The sequence below is a fragment of the Hyla sarda genome, chromosome 5 (genome assembly GCF_029499605.1).
Source record: "Hyla sarda isolate aHylSar1 chromosome 5, aHylSar1.hap1, whole genome shotgun sequence".
Classification (NCBI taxonomy): domain Eukaryota; kingdom Metazoa; phylum Chordata; class Amphibia; order Anura; family Hylidae; genus Hyla; species Hyla sarda.
The window spans coordinates 145,244,750-145,269,484 of record NC_079193.1 but is presented as its reverse complement, the minus strand read 5'-3'; the positions used below and the strand labels follow the sequence as shown (position 1 = coordinate 145,269,484).

The window sequence follows — 24,735 nt, the reverse complement described above, 5'->3', positions numbered from 1 at the left end:
ATCGCAGGGAATAGGAGAAGGTGGCAGGCTTGCCACCTCGCTCCTAGGCTCCAGCATGGTCCTGGCTGTCTGTTACAGCCGGGATCATGCGAAATTACCGGGCGGTCGGGTCCCAGAGACCTGATCAGCCTGGTATCGCCGCAGATCGCAAGGGCGATTTCCCTTGCGATTTGCAGCGATCGCCGACATGGGGGGCATACATGGCCCCCCTCGGCGTTTGCCCTGGATCCCTGCTGAAGGATTTCAGCAGGGATCCGCTTCCGATCTCCGCCGGGTGAGCGGCGGAGACCAGGAAAAGACATGACGTATGCATACGTCATGGGTCCTTAAGACCCAGGGTGTGATGACGTATGCATACGTCATGGGTCCTGAAGAGGTTAAAGAGTACCCGTCACCAAACTAAACTTTAAATTTATTGTTCCTTATGTAATTATGAGACACTTTGCTATTTACTTGCTGTTAAAATTTTCAACCTTTATATGTTTTTAGTGTGATTGAAAAAATGGCCACTAGGTGGCTCTGTTCTGTTCCCTGCCACAAGTCAAACAATTAGCTTAGTCTTCTCCCGGCCTGGCAGGAGACCAAACTCAGGAAATGCATGCTGGGCATGGCGAGGCACAGCTCTTCCAGGCTTCAGTGACGTTGCCCCTGCTGGGGAACGCCCACTTTCTCCTGCCGGGAGCTCACACAATGTGAGCAAGGGAAAAGGTATGATACAGAGATTTTTAAAGCTAGGAAATGTTTTTGTAAGGGCAGGAGGGGTGTTAGGAGTAGTTAGGAAACATAATCTGAGTTAGTTTAGAAAATATGGTTTGATAACAGGTACGTTTACGGTTTATTCTTTATCCTGTATCAAAAAGTTTTCGTTTTTTTGGGAAGTGTGTGGGAGGGTTCTATTATTTTTTAAGTTAATAAAATACTGTATGTAGAATATACTGGTGCTGGCTTATTTGTTTACCCTAACAGAGGTGGAAAACCCCTATTTTGGTGTATGCTTGTCACGATGCCGGCTGGCAGGTGGTGGATCCTCTGTGCCAGAGAGGGATTGGCGTGGACCGTGCTAGAGGATCGGTTCTAAGTCACTACTGGTTTTCACCAGAGCCCGCCGCAAAGCGGGATGGTCTTGCTGCGGCGGTAGTGACCAGGTCGTATCCCCTAGCAACGGCTCAACCTCTCTGGCTGCTGAAGATAGGCGCGGTACAAGGGAGTAGACAGAAGCAAGGTCGGACGTAGCAGAAGGTCGGGGCAGGCAGCAAGGATCGTAGTCAGGGGCAACGGCAGAAGGTCTGGAATCACAGGCAAGGAACACACAAGGAACGCTTTCACTGGCACTAGGGCAACAAGATCCGGCGAGGGAGTGAAGGGGAAGTGAGGTGATATAGGGAAGTGCACAGGTGTAAACACTAATTGGAACCACTGCACCAATCAGCGGTGCAGTGGCCCTTTAAATCGCAAAGACCCGGCGCGCGCGCGCCCTAGGGAGCGGGGCCGCGCGCGCCGGGACAGAACTGACGGGGAGCGAGTCAGGTACGGGAGCCGGGGTGCGCATCGCGAGCGGGCGCTACCCGCATCGCGAATCGCATCCCGGCCGGAGGTGGTAACGCAGCGCCCCGGGTCCGTGGAACCGACCGGGGCGCTGCAGTGAGGGAAGTGTAGCGAGCGCTCCGGGGAGGAGCGGGGACCCGGAGCGCTCGGCGTAACAGTACCCCCCCCCTTGGGTCTCCCCCTCTTCTTGGGGCCTGAGAACCTGAGGATCAGACTTTTGTCCAGGATATTGTCCTCAGGTTCCCAGGACCTCTCTTCTGGACCACAACCCTCCCAATCCACTAAAAAAAAAGTTCTTCCCCTGACCTTTTTAGAGGCCAAAATCTCTTTGACAGAGAAGATGTCCGAGGAGCCGGAAACAGGAGTGGGAGGAACAGATTTAGGAGAAAAACGGTTGAGGATGAGAGGTTTAAGAAGAGAGACGTGAAAGGCATTAGGGATACGAAGAGAAGGAGGAAGAAGAAGTTTGTAAGAGACAGGATTAATTTGACACAAAACTTTAAAAGGACCAAGATAGCGTGGTCCCAACTTATAGCTCGGGACACGGAAACGGACATATTTAGCGGAGAGCCATACCTTGTCTCCAGGGGAAAAAATGGGAGGAGCTCTTCTTTTCTTATCTGCGAATCTCTTCATGCGAGAAGAAGCCTGTAAGAGAGAATTTTGGGTCTCTTTCCATATGGTGGAAAGATCACGAGAAATTTCATCCACAGCGGGCAGACCAGAGGGCAAGGGGGTAGGGAGGGGGGGAAGAGGGTGACGGCCGTACACCACGAAAAACGGAGATTTGGAGGAAGATTCAGAGATTCTGAAATTATACGAGAATTCGGCCCAAGGTAGAAGATCTGCCCAGTCATCCTGGCGGGAGGAAACAAAATGTCGTAAATAGTCACCCAAGATCTGGTTAATTCTCTCTACTTGTCCATTGGATTGAGGATGGTATGCAGAAGAAAAATTTAATTTAATCTTGAGTTGTTTACAGAGAGCCCTCCAGAATTTAGACACAAATTGGACGCCTCTATCCGAGACGATCTGTGTAGGCAACCCGTGAAGACGAAAAATGTGTACAAAAAATTGTTTAGCCAACTGAGGCGCTGAAGGAAGACCAGGAAGAGGGATGAAATGTGCCATTTTGGAGAATCGATCAACGACGACCCAAATAACAGTGTTGCCATGGGATGGGGGTAAGTCAGTAATAAAATCCATACCAATCAGAGACCAAGGTTGTTCGGGGACAGGTAGAGGATGAAGAAAACCAGCGGGCTTCTGGCGAGGAGTCTTATCCCGGGCACAGATAGTGCAGGCTCGCACAAAGTCCACCACATCAGTCTCCAGAGTCGGCCACCAATAGAAGCGAGAGATGAGTTGCACAGATTTCTTGATGCCCGCATGACCTGCGAGATGGGAGGAGTGACCCCATTTGAGGATCCCAAGGCGTTGGCGTGGAGAAACAAAGGTCTTTCCTGGAGGAGTTTGCCTGATGGAGGCTGGAGAAGTGGAAATCAGGCAGTCAGGAGGAATGATGTGTTGAGGAGAGAGTTCAATTTCAGAGGCATCTGAGGAACGAGAGAGAGCATCGGCCCTAATGTTCTTATCAGCAGGCCGAAAGTGAATTTCAAAATTAAATCGGGCAAAGAACAGAGACCACCTGGCCTGACGAGGATTCAGCCGTTGGGCAGACTGGAGGTAGGAGAGGTTCTTGTGATCGGTGTAAATAATAACTGGAAATCTTGATCCCTCCAGCAGATGCCTCCATTCCTCAAGTGCTAATTTAATGGCTAGAAGCTCTCGATCCCCGATGGAGTAGTTCCTCTCCGCCGGAGAGAAGGTCCTGGAAAAAAAACCACAAGTAACAGCATGCCCGGAAGAGTTTTTTTGTAGAAGGACAGCTCCAGCTCCCACTGAGGAGGCATCAACCTCCAATAGGAAGGGTTTAGATGGGTCAGGTCTGGAGAGCACGGGAGCCGAAGAAAAGGCAGACTTGAGTCGTTTAAAGGCGTCTTCCGCTTGAGGAGGCCAAGACTTGGGATCGGCATTTTTTTTTGTTAAAGCCACAATAGGAGCCACAATGGTAGAAAAATGTGGAATAAATTGCCTGTAATAATTGGCGAACCCCAAAAAACGTTGGATGGCACGGAGTCCGGAGGGGCGTGGCCAATCTAAGACGGCAGAGAGTTTATCTGGGTCCATTTGTAGTCCCTGGCCAGAGACCAAGTATCCTAGAAAAGGAAGAGATTGGCATTCAAACAGACATTTCTCTATTTTGGCATAGAGTTGATTATCACGAAGTCTCTGAAGAACCATACGGACATGCTGGCGGTGTTCTTCAAGATTGGCAGAAAAAATCAGGATATCGTCCAGATATACAACAACACAGGAGTATAGGAGATCACGAAAAATTTCATTAACAAAGTCTTGGAAGACGGCAGGGGCGTTGCATAGACCAAAGGGCATGACCAGATACTCAAAGTGTCCATCTCTGGTGTTAAATGCCGTTTTCCATTCATCCCCCTCTCTGATGCGGATGAGATTATAAGCACCTCTTAAGTCCAGTTTGGTAAAAATATGGGCACCTTGGAGACGATCAAAGAGTTCAGAGATGAGGGGTAGGGGGTAGCGGTTCTTAACCGTGATTTTATTAAGACCGCGGTAGTCAATGCAAGGACGTAGAGAGCCATCTTTTTTGGACACAAAGAAAAATCCGGCTCCGGCAGGAGAGGAGGATTTACGGATAAAGCCCTTTTTTAAATTTTCTTGGACGTATTCAGACATGGCAAGAGTCTCTGGGACGGACAGAGGATAGATTCTGCCCCGGGGTGGAGTAGTGCCCGGGAGGAGGTCAATGGGACAATCATAAGGCCTGTGAGGAGGTAGAGTCTCAGCTTGTTTTTTGCAAAAAACGTCCGCAAAGTCCATATAGGCCTTAGGGAGACCGGTTACATGAGGAAGCACAGGGACACGGCAAGGTTTACTGGGAACCGGTTTTAAGCAGTCCTTGGAACAAGAGGGCCCCCAACTCTTGATCTCCCCAGTGGACCAATCCAGGATTGGGGAATGGAGTTGAAGCCAGGGAAGTCCAAGAAGGATTTCAGAAGTGCAATTGGGGAGGACCAACAGTTCAATCCTCTCGTGATGAGATCCGATGCACATTAGAAGGGGCTCCGTGCGGAAACGTATAGTACAGTCCAATCTTTCATTGTTTACACAATTGATGTAGAGGGGTCTGGCGAGACTGGTCACCGGGATGTTGAACCTGTTGACGAGAGAGGCTAAGATAAAATTTCCTGCAGATCCAGAGTCCAAGAAGGCCACAGCAGAGAAGGAGAAGGCAGAGGCAGACATCCGCACAGGTACAGTAAGACGTGGAGAAGCAGAGTAGACATCAAGGACTGTCTCACTTTTGTGCGGAGTCAGCGGACGTCTTTCCAGGCGGGGAGGACGGATAGGACAATCCTTCAGGAAGTGTTCGGTACTAGCACAGTACAGGCAGAGATTCTCCATGCGGCGTCGTGTCCTCTCTTGGGGTGTCAGGCGAGACCGGTCGACCTGCATAGCCTCCACGGCGGGAGGCACAGGAACAGATTGCAGGGGACCAGAGGAGAGAGGAGCCGGGGAGAAGAAACGCCTCGTGCGAACAGAGTCCATATCCTGGCGGAGCTCCTGACGCCGTTCGGAAAAACGCATGTCAATGCGAGTGGCAAGATGGATGAGTTCATGTAGGTTAGCAGGGATTTCTCGTGCGGCCAGAACATCTTTAATGTTGCTGGATAGGCCTTTTTTAAAGGTCGCGCAGAGTGCCTCATTATTCCAGGATAATTCTGAAGCAAGGGTACGGAACTGTACGGCATACTCGCCAACGGAAGAATTACCCTGGACCAGGTTCAACAGGGCAGTCTCAGCAGAAGAGGCTCGGGCAGGTTCCTCAAAGACACTTCGAATTTCCGAGAAGAAGGAGTGTACAGAGGCAGTGACGGGGTCATTGCGGTCCCAGAGCGGTGTGGCCCAAGCCAGGGCTTTTCCAGACAGCAGGCTGACTACGAAAGCCACCTTAGACCTTTCAGTGGGGAACTGGTCCGACATCATCTCCAAGTGTAATGAACATTGGGAAAGAAAGCCACGGCAAAACTTAGAGTCCCCATCAAATTTATCCGGCAAGGATAGTCGTATTCCAGAAGCGGCCACTCGCTGCGGAGGAGGTACAGGAGCTGGCGGAGGAGATGATTGCTGGAGCTGTGGTAGTAACTGTTGTAGCATAACAGTCAGTTGAGACAGCTGTTGGCCTTGTTGCGCAATCTGTTGTGACTGCTGGGCGACCACCGTGGTGAGGTCAGCGACAACTGGCAGAGGAACTTCAGCGGGATCCATGGCCGGATCTACTGTCACGATGCCGGCTGGCAGGTGGTGGATCCTCTGTGCCAGAGAGGGATTGGCGTGGACCGTGCTAGAGGATCGGTTCTAAGTCACTACTGGTTTTCACCAGAGCCCGCCGCAAAGCGGGATGGTCTTGCTGCGGCGGTAGTGACCAGGTCGTATCCCCTAGCAACGGCTCAACCTCTCTGGCTGCTGAAGATAGGCGCGGTACAAGGGAGTAGACAGAAGCAAGGTCGGACGTAGCAGAAGGTCGGGGCAGGCAGCAAGGATCGTAGTCAGGGGCAACGGCAGAAGGTCTGGAATCACAGGCAAGGAACACACAAGGAACGCTTTCACTGGCACTAGGGCAACAAGATCCGGCGAGGGAGTGAAGGGGAAGTGAGGTGATATAGGGAAGTGCACAGGTGTAAACACTAATTGGAACCACTGCACCAATCAGCGGTGCAGTGGCCCTTTAAATCGCAAAGACCCGGCGCGCGCGCGCCCTAGGGAGCGGGGCCGCGCGCGCCGGGACAGAACTGACGGGGAGCGAGTCAGGTACGGGAGCCGGGGTGCGCATCGCGAGCGGGCGCTACCCGCATCGCGAATCGCATCCCGGCCGGAGGTGGTAACGCAGCGCCCCGGGTCCGTGGAACCGACCGGGGCGCTGCAGTGAGGGAAGTGTAGCGAGCGCTCCGGGGAGGAGCGGGGACCCGGAGCGCTCGGCGTAACAATGCTGCTATTGGATAAGTGGTTTCCCTATGTACCATAAATAAACAATGGCCAAAATGTTATTTGTAGCCAACAGCGCAAAGTGGGGGACAGTGAGAGTATAAACCGTGTGGTATGTAGAGGTAAAAGCAATCAAGCTTAGAAATCTTAAAGGGGTACTCCAATGGAAAACATTTTCCTTCCAGTACTTAACAGCTGCTGTATTCTCCAAAGGAAGTTGTATTTCTTTCTGGTGTTCTTTTCAGTCTGAACACAGTGCTCTCTGCTGACACCTCTGTTCAGATCAGGAACTGTCCAGAGTACAAGCAAATCCCCATAGATAGCAAACCTTTCCTGCTCTGGACAGTTCCTGATACGGACAGAGATGTCAGCAGAGAGCACTGTGTTCAGACTGAAAGGAACTTCGGAAAGAAATACAAATTCCTGTGAAGCACACAGCAGCTGATAAGTACTGGAAGGATTAAGATTTTGTAATATAAGATTTTGTAATATAATACAAATCTGTTTAACTTTCTGGTACCAGCTGATTTTGATAAAAAAAAAAAAAAATGTTTTCCACTGGAGCACCCCTTTAATGTGGAAGGTTATTGGTATGTGTAAAAAGCAGCTAACCTGAATGTGGATAGTGTTCCCAGATGGAGAAAATAGTGCCTGCTATTCATGTATCATCAGATCAAGAAATGGGATCCAACGTTGATACAGCAGTTTTAAGTCCTTTGTTCGTGCAGCAAGCTTTGTGTGGGAAACAGCCTCGGCCAGTGGCATTTCGACCAAGCAATGCTGTTAAAAATTTGCTTTCCACGTTGTGACGTCACTATGAAGGTTTGTGAGATTCAAAATTAGACGCGTTTCAGAAACAAACTGTTTCCTTTACCAGTCCCTATTTTTGTATGCCATTTTGGGTCTTCAGCTAATTATCCGTTTTCCATAAAGTTATGGTCTCAACATACAATGGTTTCAACATACAATGGTTTCAAAACACAATGGTCATCCTGGAACCAAATAATATTGTAACTTGAGGGACCACTTTACTCACCTTGCTGAGTCCAGTACTGTTGCTTTAGTCCTGGTACCTCTGTTTACGTCTCCTGATGACTTGCTCTCCCTGTTTTGCTGATGAAATTCTAATCCTGCTGCAGCCTCAGTGATATGCCTTAGTCATTGGCCGCAGTGTCATCAGGAGTGCAGGGAGAGCAGATCATCAGGAGAAGAAAGCAGAGGCAGTGGTGAGTATTGGAGAGCTGGCAAGTAGAGTGTATTTCATTATTTTATACCCCTACCAGACTGTCATTTGCTTTTTATTTATGATTATGCTTATTATAATTTTAAATTGCAAGTATATATATATATATATATATATATATATATATATATATATATACAATACTCGCTAATGCATTAACCTTTATACATGCACCGTCCCATCTACACCTAGCTCTCAAGTAATTGGATATCTTTAGGTTCTTCGTTTTTTAAAGGGCTGTAAAGTGTTTCCATAGAGGTGGATACTTGTACAGTATACAGTACATATACTCATACAGTACTTTTATACAGTATGTCTGTCACATATGAATATCTTGGTATACACATAGATACTTCTAGTCTGCTCTAGAAGTATCACTTGTGCTGGAGGGAACATAAAGGACTTGTGCAATGCCACACAGGCAGCTCTACTGTGTGTATAAGAAATGTTTCTGATCTCTCCCCTTCCTTTCATAGAATCAGACATATCTAGAAATGGCTAAGCAGTATTTTTAGCAACAATATATATATATATATATATGTATATATATATATATATATATATATATATATATATATATATTTGGTGTATATTTTTGATGACAATCAATCTGCTCAACTTGGGATGTATTCACATGGTGTAAAATTACTATGGTAACATTTGCTTCTTTTTTTACAGGAAAGCTTTTTGGTTTTGTGATGTTTTTCCTCAGTTGTGGTGCATTTTTGGGACAGTTTTTAAAAAATGCAGCATGTTCCCAGAACAGGATTTTTGTTCACTAAATTCTTGCCATTTTATATTCTATGCTATTGTTTATGCTCTTTTTTTGCAATTTTTTTACACTCTTTAAGGCAAATCCTTAAGGCTGGAATTCCACTTATATTTTTTGGTGGTGGTGGGGGGGGGGGGGGGGGGACGCCAAGAAGAATGCCAATTCTGCCGCATGGCATTTTTTCAGCCAAAAAACGCTGTGGCCAGATGTTAGCTGTAAATCAATGAGAAATCGCAAAATTCTTATTCCACTTGGCATTTTTCACGTTAGCGTTTTTTAAAATCCTTTTGGCGTTTTTTCACTCTTTTTTGGCGTTTTTCAGATTGTTGGTAATCGCAGCATGTTGAGCCACTGGAGATTTTTTAGTCAAAATCGTGGCGTTTTTCTCCCATAGAAGTCTATGGGAGTGAAAAAACGACAAGAAAAACGATATTTGGGTTTTAACTTTGGCGTTTTTGCAGGGTTTTTCATTCTGTTTTGGACTTTAGCGATTCAAAAAAGTGATGGAGATACCTTTTTTTAATAAAATTTCGTAGGGTACCATTAAAAAAAAAAAAAAGATACAGTAGTGAAAGAAAAAATTGTATCTAACCAAATGTATCTTTTTTATAACAACATTTTATAACTTTTAATACAGGGATCAATTTATGTGGGTGGGTGGGGCTACAAATTGTGTTTTTCACTTTTTGTCTTTATTTTTTAATTTTTTTTTAGGTAGTACTACTACTCCCAGCATGGAACACGCTGTTTCCTGATGGGAGTCGTAGTACCTGTACTAATTGACAGATCGCCGTTGCGATCCTCCTGTATAATGTCAGATGCGTCAGGCTGCTCTTCTATGCTCCCATGCACTGACGTATATATACACCTATTCATATTTCCCGCAGAGAGTTGTGATTGGCCAGATGGTTCCAGCCAATCACAGCTCTCTGTGGGAAATAGGAATATGTGTATATATAGGTTTAGTGCAGGGGACCATAGAAGAGTGGCCGCATCTATACATTATACAGGAGGATCACAGCAGGTGTCAGTAGTGATACCCGCTGTGATCTGTTCTTACCTGCAAGTACTACTACTCCCAACATACAGTACACGCTGCTTCATGCTGGGAGCTGTAGTACCTGCATTAATAGACAAATTGCAGCGGGTGTCAGAAGTTACACTCACTGCGATCTGTCTATTAATGCAAGTACTACAGCTCCCAGCATGGAGCAGAGTGTGCTTCATGTTGGGAGTAGTAGTACTTGCAGGTAAGAACAGATCACAGCGGGTATCACTACTGACACCCGCTGTGATCCTCCTGTCTATTGCAGAGATGCAGAGCAGCTGTATACAGCGCTCGCATCTCTGCTCTGTACTCCGGCCACTCACTCATTCATATTTCCCTCAGAGCTGTGATTGGCTGCAACCATCACAGCTCTGGGCATAAAATATGAATGAGTGATGTTCTATTCACATCACTGCCCGGAGTACAAAAATTGAGAAAAAAAAGTAAAACACACACACTTTATTTAAAAAATAATAAAAATGTTGTTATAAAATATATACATTTCGTTTAATAAACATTTTTCCATCACTGCTGCATCCTTTTTTTTTTTTTTTTTTTGATAGCCAACAAAAAAAAAAGGTGCAATTTCCACACAGATGAAAAAACGCAAGAAAAAATGCCAGAAAAAATGCCAGACACAGGAAATTGCACTAGCGTTTTTTCAGGCATTTTTTTCTACCCAAAAAACGCAGCACAAAAAAACAAGTAGAAACTTAGCCTAAATCTTATGTACAAAAAAACATGTAATTGAAATGGGGAAAACAAAACCAAACAAGAAAAAAATGATAAACTAAAACACCCATTTACAATTTGTTTTTAACTTTGTTTTAAAGGGAACTTGTCATTATTTTCCTTCTGCATGAACTATAAATCATACGGGCAGTCCCTTGCCACTTCACCAGCCTTGAGTGGTAGATCTTCCCCTATCTAGGTATTGGGAAAGATCAAGGCTGTTGATACAGACAGAAGCCACCAAGGACCGCCTCAATAAATCATAATTGAGGAAGCATAAATGTGATAACAGGTTTTCTTTAAGCCCCCCAAAAAAGTCACAATAAAAAGTATGTGTGCAGTAACTAAATCTAATTTCTGTGGTTCTATGATGGACCTTTACACATCAAAAAACTTTACAGATAGGAGAAAATCACAGCTTATAAACTGGCTTTATTGTACAGTGTTTATATGTCACATTATTTAGATATGTACCTTTTATTCTTTATTTAACAGATCCACAAACTGCCAGTGGAGAGGTCGATGGGGTAAATCTGGAAGAAATCAGAGAGTTTGCTAAAGCTTTTAAAATCAGACGCCTTTCTCTTGGCTTGACTCAAACGCAGGTGGGGCAAGCATTAAGTGCAACGGAGGGCCCAGCCTATAGCCAGTCAGCCATCTGCCGGTAAGGAGACATTGTGCATGTAAAGTATAATTCAAGAACATCAACTAGGATAGCATGTTTACCTTTCTGTGATTGCACAAAGGACATATTATTCCTTTTTAGAAAGATGATATGGTAATATTTAAAGGGAACCTGTCATCAGATTTTACAATATATAATGCGTGGCAACACATTAAATATGCTAAAATCTTCTTCCTTGCCATCCCTGGGAGATGTTCCTGCCCACAGGGATGGTGAGGATATCATGTTAGAAAGTGTTCCCAGCCAGCCCTGTAGTCCCCTGGACGGGGAGTTATACTCACCTAGTCCTGTCTGCTGTGCTGTAATCATGCCCCGTCAGCATGATTGATAGCTCGGGCACAACCCGCGTCATCACTCTGTTTAGGAACCAGAGCGGCAATGCGGGCTGTCAATCACGGAGAGGGGGAGAGATTACAGCCAGAGAAGACGGGACTAGGTAAGTATAGCTCCCTGCCCTGGGGACTACTTACAGGGCTGTCCGAGAACACTTTCTAACATCATATCCTCACCATCCTTGCGCACAGGAACATCTCCCAGAGATGATAAGGAAGAAGATTTTATCATATATTATGCATGGTAAAATCTAATGAATGTTTCCTTTAAATGTAATGATAAACTGGTTGCCTGCACGGATTAGGTTGAAATACAGTAAAACATCAACCATAAATCTAAGACAATATAAGTCCAAGACAGTAAGAATTAACATAGGAATAATGATGTTAACGAGCCTGTTAAAGGGGGTGTGTGAAACCTGCTTACAAATTTAACTAAATAGTGTGTTATAGTAAAGTAAATTATTATTATTTTTTTTTTAATTTATTTTTTTACACGTCTTTGCAAAAATCCTTCCTTTTTTATGCTGTACTCTAGTCCTTCTTCCCCCAACCCCCCCCCCCCCCCCCCCCCCCCCCGCTGCTGTGTAAAGCTGTTTTCACAATATGGTTGTGGTTTATGTTTTCCATATGCATTAGGAAAAAAATAACATGTTGCCCATTGGGGGTTTCTGTTTATTTGCAAGAACAAATAGCATAGACCTCTATGTTGTTCCTTAGACCTAGATTACGGTAGTTAAAAAAAAAAAAAACACACCACACATACATTTTTTTTTTTTTTTTTACATAGGGGTCTATGTATGATGGATGCCACTAACGGGCATCTGTCACAGCTATATGGCACAAATACATGTTAGGGATTCCTCTGGTGTATACCCCCTCCTGTGTGATGTTATAGTTATAGGAATGGAATGTCTCTTGGCCAGCCAGTCACAGCCCACTATATTGCTGTCCCCACTGTATTGCTGTCCCTGTCCCTGTGGACTCAAGTTGGCTGGACCACTCACGGGACATATAAGAATGCAATCCAAAATCTGTGTTAACATATTGTTGGTTTGCTCATCATTCTGCACATTTCTCTGTCATAGAGAAATGTTGAAAGATATATATATATATATATATACACATACACACACAAATACACAATTCAGGCACAGACATACTTACATATGCATGGATCAATAGATCATTAATATGATCTTTATGGATAAGGCAGCAAATACTGAGCCAAGAGGTTTCTATTGTTCTCTGAGACCTTGGAGTCTGTCACAAAAAGCCAACCAAATCTGAGCTCATTTAAGTGGATTTTGTTCTTGGTGATCCATGAAATACTCTGTCTCTTTATCCGCTCTTTATATTTTTAATGTATTCCCTGTAGAACAGAAGTGTACTTTTCCCGCAGTTTTAGACTAAGGTTATAAATAACATCAGTATGGGGTAGTGAGCTTGCAGCTCACATTTTGCTCAATGATTTTCCATAAAACCCACTGATTGTCGTTAAATACAAAAAGCTCCATAGGATCCTCTCACTTCTATGGCATCCCCTACTGTTTTTTCTTATAAGATACCTCCCTGTAGAAAATAACCTTTATTCAGTCTATACAAGGATACCACTGCTGAGAAATTTGTTTCATGACTTGTATATTGTTATACCAAGTCTCATGTAGTGAAGAATCAACACAGATAAGAAACACCAATGATCTAAATACTACCTCCTTTTCTGTTGAGTAACAATTTAAGATTTTCTCCATTTCATGGCGCTATGAATGAAATATAAGAATGTGTTAATTTACTGCTAATATTATTTATGTTAGACATACAAGTGGTCCTCAAATGCATACACCAGCTATGTATCATTGTGTATGTACTCATTGCTACAAACAACATATTTTTATAATATATCATAGTCGTGTTAAGCATAAATAGGACTGCAGTATGTTAATGACATAAGCAATCCTGAAACCCTAAGTGTCTTACTACCTAGCAGATATACCTACAAACCCTGCTCTGTGACTATAACTACTGTACTTTACATTAAAGAAAATACCTAACACAGAGAGGTACAAAATCAAAAAAAAAAATTATCGAGAAATGCTTCAATACTGGAAGAGGCTATCATCCCCTGTTTAGTACATTCGGGGACAAAACCATTTATAGTCTTGTGCTATTATGCATGCAGAAATATTTTGGAGACAAAAGAAGCAGAGACTATACATTTTAGTTAGGGATTACATATAAACATCATGTAAATGTTACGGATAATTTCATGGGTCAACAGTACCATGAAAAAACTGTGAAACCTCTCTAAAAGACCATCCTCTCTTGGGAAGAGCACCCCCTTATTTAGAACCAATTTTTTATGGCAGATTTTAGTCCACCATACCTTATGCATTGTGGCCAGTTTCTTTGAGAAGATCACCCACATAGAAGACCACTTTTCAAGATAATTTTGGGCAGTCTTCCAAGTGATTATGAAATTGATTATTTTTTATTTTTTTGTCAAACAAGCCTTAAAGAGTACCTATCATCAACTAAACTATCCCTAATCCCCCCTCCCCATCTGTCCCGGACTCTAGCTGACTCTATCCCTTTCTTTTTTTGTACCCAAAACCGCCTATAATTACCTTTTTTTTCATCCCCTGTGGCTGCTCAAGATCCTGCCGTGAGCGAGGGAGGAAGGGGGAGTGGCCGGCAGGCGCGACATCGTCTGGTGCCTGCTGGGGTGCACTTCCGCCATTCTTCCTCTTCACACAGATATATATATATATATATATATATATATATACAGTACAGAACAAAAGTTTGGACACACCTTCTCATTCAGAGTTTTCTTTATTTTCATGACTATGAAAATTGTAGATTCACATTGAAGGCATTAAAACTATGAATTAACACATGTGGAATTATATACCGGTAAATAACAAAAAAGTGTGAAACAACTGAAAATATGTCATATTCTAGGTTCTTCAAAGTAGGCACCTTTTGCTTTGATTACTGCTTTGCACACTCTTGGCATTCTCTTGTTGAGATTCAAGAGGTAGTCACCTGAAATGGTTTTCACTTCACAGGTGTGCTGGTGTGGAGGAGGAGGTGTGATGTTGTGGGGGTGCTTTGCTGGTGACACTGTTGGGGATTTATTCAAAATTGAAGGCATACTGAACCAGCATGGCTACCACAGCATCTTGCAGCAGCATGCTATTCCATCCGGTTTGCGTTTAGTTGGACCATCATTTATTTTTCAACAGGATAATGACCCCAAACACACCTCAAGCCTGTGTAAGGGCTATTTGACCAAGAAAGAGAGTGATGGGGTGCTGCGCCAGATGACCTGGCCTCCACAGTCACCGGACCTGAACCCAATCGAGATGGTTTGGGGTGAGCTGGACTGCAGAGTGAAGGCAAAAAGGGCCAACAAGTGCTAAGCATCTCTGGGAACTCCTTCAAGACTGTTGGAAGACCATTTCAGGTGACTACCTCTTGAATTCATCAAGAGAATGAGTGTGCAAAGCAGTAATCAAAGCAAAAGGTGGCTAGAACCTAGATGATGACATATTTTCTCACTTTTTTGTTATGTATATAATTCCACATGTGTTAATTCATAGTTTTGATTCCTTCAGTGTGAATCTACAATTTTCATAGTCATGAAAATAAAGAAAACTCTGAATGAGAAGGTGTGTCCAAACTTTTGGTCTGTACTGTATAGAGTGCCCATTACCTTGCTGCTCCCTGCTGAAGACCTCGATCAGACTCTGGAGAGGTAGACCCGATCCTCTCCTGTGCAGCCATGTGTATGACCTCGATCAGACTCAACTCACGTGAGGCAGACCTGATCCTCTTCTGTGCAGCCGTGCACTACACCGACATTTGGCCAGCGCGTGCCAGCTCTCCTTGCAAGGGGAGCAACCTGATGACGTGGCTGGCCAGGTCAGGAGCGCCCATGCTGCAGTCACAGCGCAGAGATTTCGGACTCATGCTGCCAGGCTGGCATGAGTCCGAACTCTATGCGCAGGGACATGTAGGGAGACCCCTAGTGGTTGTTTTTTAAAAGTTAAAAATATATATATAAATATACATTTTTGTTAATCACATGTAATTAAAAAGTTGTTTCTAATACATTGATTAACAAAATATAAAAAGTTTTTTTGGTGACAGGTACTCTTTAACCTCTTAAGGACCAAGGACGTATGAGTACGTCCTTGGTCTCGCTCCCGTAATATAACGTGGGGTCCCACAGTGACCCTGCATCATAGCACGGCGGGCCTGGCGTCATAGTGAAGCCGGGACCCACCGCTAATAGTGCGCAGCACTGATCGCTTTTAACCCTTTAGCCGCGTGCTCAAAGCTGAGCCACGCGGCTAAAAGTGAAAGTAAAAAGTGCCGGTCAGCTCAGTGGGCTGTTCGGGATAGCTGCGGCGAAATCGCTGCATCCCGAACAGCTTACAGGACAGCCGGAGGGTCCCTACCTGCCTCCTCGCTGTCCGATCGCCGAATGACTGCTCAGTGCCTGAGATCCAGGCATGAGCAATCAAGCGGCAGAATCATCGATCACTGGTTTCCTATGAGAAACCAGTGATCAATGTAAAAGATCAGTGTGTGCAGTGTTATAGGTCCCTATGGGAGCTATAACACTGCAAAAAAAAGTGAAAAAAAAGTGAATAAAGATCATTTAACGCCTCCCCTATTAAAAGTTTGAATCACCCCCCTTTTCCCATAAAAAAAACATAGTGTAAATAAAAATAAACATATATGGTATCGCCGCGTGCGGAAATGTCCGAATTATAAAAATATATCATTAATTAAACCACACGGTCAATGGCGTATGCGCAAAAAAATTCCAAGGTCCAAAATAGTGCATTTTGGTCACTTTTGATATCATGAAAAAATGATCAATAAGTCCTATCAATGCAAAAATGGTACCGTTAAAAACTTCAGATCACGGCGCAAAAAAATAGCCCTCATAACACCCCAAGAAAAAAAAGTTATAGGAGTCAGAAGATGACAATTTTAAATGTATTAATTTTCCTGCATGAAGTTATGATTTTTTCAAGAAGTACGACAAAATCAAACTTATATACGGTAAGTAGGGCATCATTTTGATCGTATGAACCTACAGAATAAAGATAAGGTGTCATTTTTACCGAAAAATGTACTACGTAGAAACGGAAGCCCCCAAAAGTTACAAAACTGCGTTTTTTTTTCAATTTTGTCTCACAATGATTTTTTTTTCCGTTTCACGTAGATTTTTGGGCAAAATGACTGACGTCATTACAAAGTAGAATCAGTGGTGAAAAAAATAAGCAATCATATGGATTTTTAGGTGCAAAATTGAAAGAGTTATGATTTTTTAAAGGCATGGAGCAAAAAAACGAAAGTGCAAAAACGGAAACCCCCCCGGTCCTTAAAGGGTTAAAAAAAAGACTAAAATATGAAATCTATCTTTAAATAATTATATATAAAATAGTTCATATAACAAAAAAATACAGACAAATCAATTCTACATTTACATCAAGCAATGTCCCCCAACTAGTGGCTCAGGAGCCCCATATGGCTTTAATGCCTTATATATTTGGTTATAGAGATACTATAATATACTCATCGCACCAGGGTTGTCACTCATAACTAATAATGTAGCTTAAGAGGTTATATCTTATATTTTCCTGTTTAACTGTCACTGTGGCTGAACACCACCCGTAGTATTGTAAAGTGGCTCTCAACCTATAACATTCTAGAGACCCTTAGACCATATTATATCAAAATACTTACCAACCTAGATTACAAAGTCTACTATATATGCACATGCCAGGTGTGGGCTACTCTGAAAATGTATTTCTTTACTCATGTTATAATATATATTCAAAATGAATCTATGGTCAGTATTAAAAAAAATTGTCCGATCGCCGAATGACTGCTCAGTGCCTGAGATCCAGGCATGAGCAATCAAGCGGCAGAATCATCGATCACTGGTTTCCTATGAGAAACCAGTGATCAATGTAAAAGATCAGTGTGTGCAGTGTTATAGGTCCCTATGGGAGCTATAACACTGCAAAAAAAAGTGAAAAAAAAGTGAATAAAGATCATTTAACGCCTCCCCTATTAAAAGTTTGAATCACCCCCCTTTTCCCATAAAAAAAACATAGTGTAAATAAAAATAAACATATATGGTATCGCCGCGTGCGGAAATGTCCGAATTATAAAAATATATCATTAATTAAACCACACGGTCAATGGCGTATGCGCAAAAAAATTCCAAGGTCCAAAATAGTGCATTTTTGGTCACTTTTGATATCATGAAAAAATGATCAATAAGTCCTATCAATGCAAAAATGGTACCGTTAAAAACTTCAGATCACGGCGCAAAAAAATAGCCCTCATAACACCCCAAGAAAAAAAAGTTATAGGAGTCAGAAGATGACAATTTTAAATGTATTAATTTTCCTGCATGAAGTTATGATTTTTTCAAGAAGTACGACAAAATCAAACTTATATACGGTAAGTAGGGCATCATTTTGATCGTATGAACCTACAGAATAAAGATAAGGTGTCATTTTTACCGAAAAATGTACTACGTAGAAACGGAAGCCCCCAAAAGTTACAAAACTGCGTTTTTTTTTCAATTTTGTCTCACAATGATTTTTTTTTCCGTTTCACGTAGATTTTTGGGCAAAATGACTGATGTCATTACAAAGTAGAATTAGTGGTGAAAAAATAAGCCATCATATGGATTTTTAGGTGCAAAATTGAAAGAGTTATGATTTTTTAAAGGCAAGGAGCAAAAAACGAAAGTGCAAAAACGGAAACCCCCCCGGTCCTTAAAGGGTTAAAAAAAAGACCAAAATATGAAATCTATCTTTAAATAATTATATATAAAATAGTTCATATAACAAAAAAATACAGACAAATCAATTCTACATTTACATCAAGCAATGTCCCCCAACTAGTGGCTCAGGAGCCCCATATGGCTTTAATGCCTTATATATTTGGTTATATAGATACTATAATATACTCATGGCACCAGGGTTGTCACTCATAACTAATAATGTAGCTTAAGAGGTTATATCTTATATTTTCCTGTTTAACTGTCACTGTGGCTGCACACCACCCGTAGTATTGTAAAGTGGCTCTCAACCTATAACATTCTAGAGACCCTTAGACCATATTATATCAAAATACTTACCAACCTAGATTACAAAGTCTACTATATATGCACATGCCAGGTGTGGGCTACTCTGAAAATGTATTTCTTTACTCATGTTATAATATATATTCAAAATTAATCTATGGTCAGTATTAAAAAAAATTGATTTTATTTTGTTGTCATGACCCCAACAAATTATGAGACATATGAACAACCAGGTGGAAGTAAACTTTATTTCAGTACGAGGCGTAAATACTATGTTCAGTGGGGTATAAGCCAGATTCTTTCCCCCTTCGCTTGCAGCACAATGCCATTGTTATCTATGGTATTCTGTTGCACTGTTGCACACAGCCAAATTTCTGCATGGGAAACATCTGCCAGCCTCCGCCAAAAGAATTAACATGTCTTTTCTTTTGGCGGGGTCTGTTCAGAAATATATTGCAATCTATGGAGACAAGTCATTTCTTAGCGGCCCTAGCTCTGACATTTTCTGCCCGCAGCCTCTATTTGGGAAAAGTCTGCTCATGTTTTCAGGGTGGACATTCAGCAAAAATTCCCCCATGTGTACATGGCCTTATCCTCATTCACACTCCCTGAGCCTGAATCATGCCCCATCAGCCTCATAGTCAAACCACCCAGAGCCTCATTCATGTCCCCTCACCCTCATATTCACACACCTGTGCCTGATTCATGTCCCCTCACCCTCATATTCACAACCCTGTGCCTGATTTATGTCCACTCACCCTCATATTCACACACCTGTGCCTGATTCATGTCCCCTCACATTCACACACCCCTGTGCCTGATTTATGTCCCGTCACTCTCACATTTACACCCACCTGTGCCTGATTCTTGTCCCCTCATATTCACACACCCCTGTGCCTGATTTATGGCCCTATACCCTCACATTTACACCCATCTGTGCCTGATTCATAACCCCTCACCATCACATTCTCACCCACCTGTGTCTGATTCATATCCCCTCACCCTCACATTCACACCCCTGTGCCAGATTCATGCTCCTCACCCTCAAATTCACACCCACCTGTGCCTGATTCATGCTCCTCACCCTCACATTCACACACACCTGTGCCTGATTCATATCCCCTCACATTTACAACCACCTGTGCCTGATTCATGCTCCTCACCCTCATATTCACACCCACCTGTGCCTGATTCATGCTCCTCACCCTCACATTCACACCCACCTGTGCCTGATTCGTGTCCCCTCACATTCACACACCCCTGTGCCTGATTCATGTCCCCTCACCCTCACACACCCCTGTGCCTGATTCATGTCCCCTCACCCTCAAATTCACACCCACCTGTGCCTGATTCATGTCTCCTCACATTCACACTCCCCTGTGCCTGATTTATGTCCCCTCACCCTCCCCTGTGCCTGATTTATGTCCCCTCACCCTCATATTCACACCCACCTGTGCCTGATTTATGTCCCCTCACCCTCACATTCACACCCACCTGTGTCTGATTCATGTTTCCTCACATTCACACTCCCCTGTGCCTGATTTATGTCCCCTCACCCTCCCCTGTGCCTGATTCATGTCCCCTCACCCTCATATTCACACCCACCTGTGCCTGATTCATGCTCCTCACCCTCACATTCACACCCGCCTGTGCCTGATTCATGTCCCCTTACCCTCACATTTACACCCACCTGTGCCTGATTCGTGTCCCCTCACATTCACACACCCCTGTGCCTGATTCATGTCCCCTCACCCTCAAATTCACACCCACCTGTGCCTGATTCATGTCTCCTCACATTCACACTCCCCTGTGCCTGATTTATGTCCCCTCACCCTCCCCTGTGCCTGATTTATGTCCCCTCACCCTCATATTCACACCCACCTGTGCCTGATTCATGTCCCCTTACCCTCACATTTACACCCACCTGTGCCTGATTCGTGTCCCCTCACATTCACACACCCCTGTGCCTGATTCATGTCCCCTCACCCTCAAATTCACACCCACCTGTGCCTGATTCATGTCTCCTCACATTCACACTCCCCTGTGCCTGATTTATGTCCCCTCACCCTCCCCTGTGCCTGATTTATGTCCCCTCACCCTCATATTCACACCCACCTGTGCCTGATTCATGTCCCCTCACCCTCACATTCACACCCACCTGTGCCTGATTCAAGCTCCTCAGCCTCATATTTTAAATTTAAATTCCTCTGAGCATACATTAAGAGGAATGTAAATTTAAAATATGAGGCTGAGGAGCATGAATCAGGCACAGGGGTGTGTGAATGTGAGGGTGAGGGGACATGAATCAGGCACAAGGGTGTGTGAATAGGAGGGTGAGGAGCATGAATCAGGCACAGGGGTGTGAATGTAAGGGTGAGGGGACATAAATCAGACACAGGGGTGTGTGAATATGAGGGTAAGGGGACATAAATCAGGTACAAGTGGGTGTGAATATGAGGGTGAGGGGACATGATTCAGGCACAAGTGGGTGGGAATGTGAGGGTGAGGAGCATGAATCAGGCACAGGTGGGTGATTAAAAACATTTAACTACACTCATCTGACTATAGTGGAAAAAAATGTAGGGGAGAATGGGGGCTGTAGCTGCAAAATAAAAACAACATTGGGAATCAGGGCACCCAAAGCTGCAGAATAATAAAAAAAAAATTGTTTTATAACAATCACAAGTCCTCTTTAACATCTGGCACTAAATAATGCTGAGGTTATCCTTTAAAAATCTAGCTGCTCCTATACTCAATAATATTCCTATATTTTAATATAATATACGTTATACATTTTCCTTTCTATACTGCTGGTTGTTTGATATGTTGCATGTCTGTGATTAGTGTTGTTTTATCATAAAAGATAAGTACCTCTGCCAGTCCATTAGTTAGGTAGGCAGGAAGTCCCACCCTGGCAGAGCATCAGTGTAAGACTCTTCTTTTTCAATTTTCCCCTCAGACACACCATCCTGAGAAGCCACTTTTTCCTACCACAGGAAGCCCAAGAGAACACTATAGCTAGCAGTCTGACAGCCAAACTGAACCCTGGCCTTTTGTATCCTGCCAGGTTTGAAAAGCTGGACATCACCCCTAAAAGTGCCCAGAAGATAAAGCCAGTCCTTGAGAGGTGGATGGCTGAGGCTGAGGCCCGCCACCGAGCAGGTATGCAGAACCTGACGGAATTTATCGGCAGCGAGCCTTCAAAAAAACGCAAGAGGCGCACATCATTCACTCCACAGGCCCTAGAGATCTTGAATGCCCATTTTGAGAAGAACACACACCCTTCTGGACAGGAAATGACAGAAATTGCAGAAAAGCTGAACTATGATCGGGAGGTTGTCCGCGTGTGGTTCTGCAACAAGCGACAAGCTCTCAAGAACACAATAAAACGCTTAAAACAACATGAGCCTGGCACAGGAGTCCCTATGGAGTCTTTAACAGACTCAATGGAGGAAAATTCCTAAAACTTTGAGATTGAACTCTATGAAATGCCTGTCCATCATCCTTGTAAGTAAAAGACTGAAAACATAGGTGGACTGAACAGTTTATTAATGTACTGTATTCATGAGTTTTCCAAAAACATTGCACAACACTTAGTGTGTGTGATAGTAGTTCTGAACAAAAATAAAAAAGACAATGTTTTTCTATGGACTTCACAAAAATACCAAATAACTGAATACATTGTGTGTATACTAAGACAATACAAACAGTGTTTGAAAAACAAGATGTTTTATCTATGTAAAAAAGAAAACAAGCCTGCCACCTGGAGGATCAATCGACCTAGACTTTCAGGTTCTAAAGTGCTCATTCACTACGAAATCTTCACTGATAACCAAAGCGAGAAAAATGGTGTTGCAAACCTAGATTGTTGGACTTCTCTATAATGAGCATAATGTTGTGTTACACATGTCACTGTCTACTATGTGAAAAGCAGAAAACATTGAGAATTTGTATTTTATTCTAAATTGTTACTTTATGTTGAGACATAGCTTATCATTTGTCACATATTTCTTTTTACTAGACTGTGTTATTTATGCTACATTTGTTTATTGAGACAAATGCAGTTTTCCTAACATAGTCTTTTAAAACATAGATCCCATGGTTTTCCATAAGAAGAATGGATTATAATTGGTTTGTTCATGCAGTGCCAATGAACTAGGATTTTCTTGCCCGACAAGGAAATATCTTCCATCGTGACAATTATTATAAGAGAAGTAATAGGGTTTCCACAATTACGTTCTGCAGCCATTTTCTGCATTTTCTCTCCAAAGTATCTTAGCCAAAGAAAAAAATCAAATAATATAAAAGAAGCAGCTCAAGAAAACAAACCAAATGAGAAATTGAAGGAACGTTAGGGTGTTTTTCACATATGTGTATTAGAAATAATAAGGTGTTTTTCACATGTGCGTAAATAGCTGTTTAATAGTTCATGTGACAGCTGTAGCAGTGCATAAGGTAATATGTGCAGCCAAAATGTGATATGTATATATATATCTATGCCTTTTGTCACACAAGATGCTGCACAATGTCACAGTAGCATGGTCTTTTTTTTTTTTTTGCTATAGGGTCATCTGTTGCCACATACATTGTGTCACATATCTTACACGTCTGAACGCAATATAATGATTCTGTATGTCTCACAAGCAGCAAAAACATTGCATTACATGCTACAGCTGTCACTGAGTACTCCACTGTGCTTAGTGTTCCCTTTCTTAAATGTAAAGCACATATTCTTTCCCACTCTTAGGTTATGTACACACTCTGTTTTTGGTCCAATTTTTCATGCAAAAAAAAAACTAACAAACAAAAAAAAACTGCTAAAAATTTTAATAGTTTTTTCCTGCTATTTTGTCTATTTTTGGTACTTTTGAAATGTGTTTTTCTGAAATTTTTCCCATATTTTTTGTATTTTTTTTCCTTTTGTTACAGCAAATGTTATTATGCAATTAGCAAACCAGATTTTTTTCTGTAAAAATGGCCAATAAAACATGCAAAAAAAACAAACAAAAACTGAGCCATGATCAGCTGAACAAAAGGACCTTGCACTAATTTATGGTCATAAAATATTATTAGATGGGAATCACTCAATATTAATAAACAGTGATTCTTTGGTCAATTTTTTTTCTACCACAATTGATTTTATGGCTCAAAAATGGATCAACATACTATGTGTGAACAAAGCCTGACTGTAAAGTATCAGAAGGGGTTGCAGTACATATGCTATATTATAGAGGCACTATTTATTTTAATAGGGGTCTACAATGATTCTCACTGCAAAGATTTTCAATCTAGCAGTATGGTGGAAGGAATATTACAAAAATAAAGGTTCTTCAATGCCATCAATGCCACTAAAATCCACTCAATACTACAATAGCATTGCTGTATACAGTATTTATAATTTGTTGCTTTTTAGATGTTTAAAACTAGGTAAATTGGTTTATAGTTTGGATTCTCATTTGAACATTTCACTGTTTACAAACAGAATAACTGACCAAAAAATTGAGTAGCCTTGTAAATCTATTACTGATCCTCTATTATAGCTCAGAGCCACAATGACAACTTGTTAGCTGCTCATCACTGGAGATCATCAACTCAGTTAGGCACATCCCTAACAGTTTAGCTGAGCTACTACTATATAGTAAGAGAGTTAAAGGGGTACTCCAGTGCTTAGACATCTTATCCCCTATCCAAAGGATAGGGGATAAGATGCCTGATCGCGGGAGTCCCGCCGCTGGGGACCCCCAGGATCATGCACGCGGCACCCCGTTTGTAATCAGCCTCCAGAGCGTGTTCACTCCGGGACTGATTACCGGTGACTACAGGGCGGGCGGCGTGTGACGTCACGCCCCGCCCCCGTGTGATGTCACACTCCTCCCCTCAATGCAAGCCTACGGGAGGGGGCGTGATAGCTGTCACGCCCCCTCCCGTAGGCTTGCATTGAGGGGCGGAGTGTGACATCACACGGGGCGGGGGCGTGACGTCACACGCCGTCCGCCCTGTAGTCGCCGGTAATCAGTCCCGGAGTGAACACGTTCCGAGACTGATTACAAACGGGGTGCCGCGTGCATGATCCCAGGGGTCCCCAGCGGCGGAACTCCCCCGATCAGGCATCTCATCCCCTATCCTTTGGATAGGGGATAAGATGTCTAAGCACCGGAGTACCCCTTTAAGGCCTT

General features: G+C 43.1%; 1 protein-coding gene across 7 annotated transcripts in view; it reads left to right on the top strand.

Annotated features, from left to right (window-relative positions):
• The window catches only part of POU6F2 (POU class 6 homeobox 2), a 715,277-nt gene extending 691,075 nt beyond the window's left edge, over positions 1-24,202 (top strand). For 6 of the 7 annotated variants that reach the window (XM_056520451.1, XM_056520454.1, XM_056520456.1 and 3 more), the window contains 2 exons: positions 10,918-11,086; positions 21,519-24,202. In XM_056520451.1, the coding sequence (XP_056376426.1) occupies positions 10,918-11,086; positions 21,519-22,023 (674 nt within the window). In that variant the 3' untranslated portion in view covers positions 22,024-24,202. The remainder of the gene's footprint in view (positions 1-10,917; positions 11,087-21,518) is intronic. The other variant, XM_056520455.1, reaches the window with a different exon arrangement.
• The last annotated feature ends 533 nt before the right edge of the window (positions 24,203-24,735 follow it).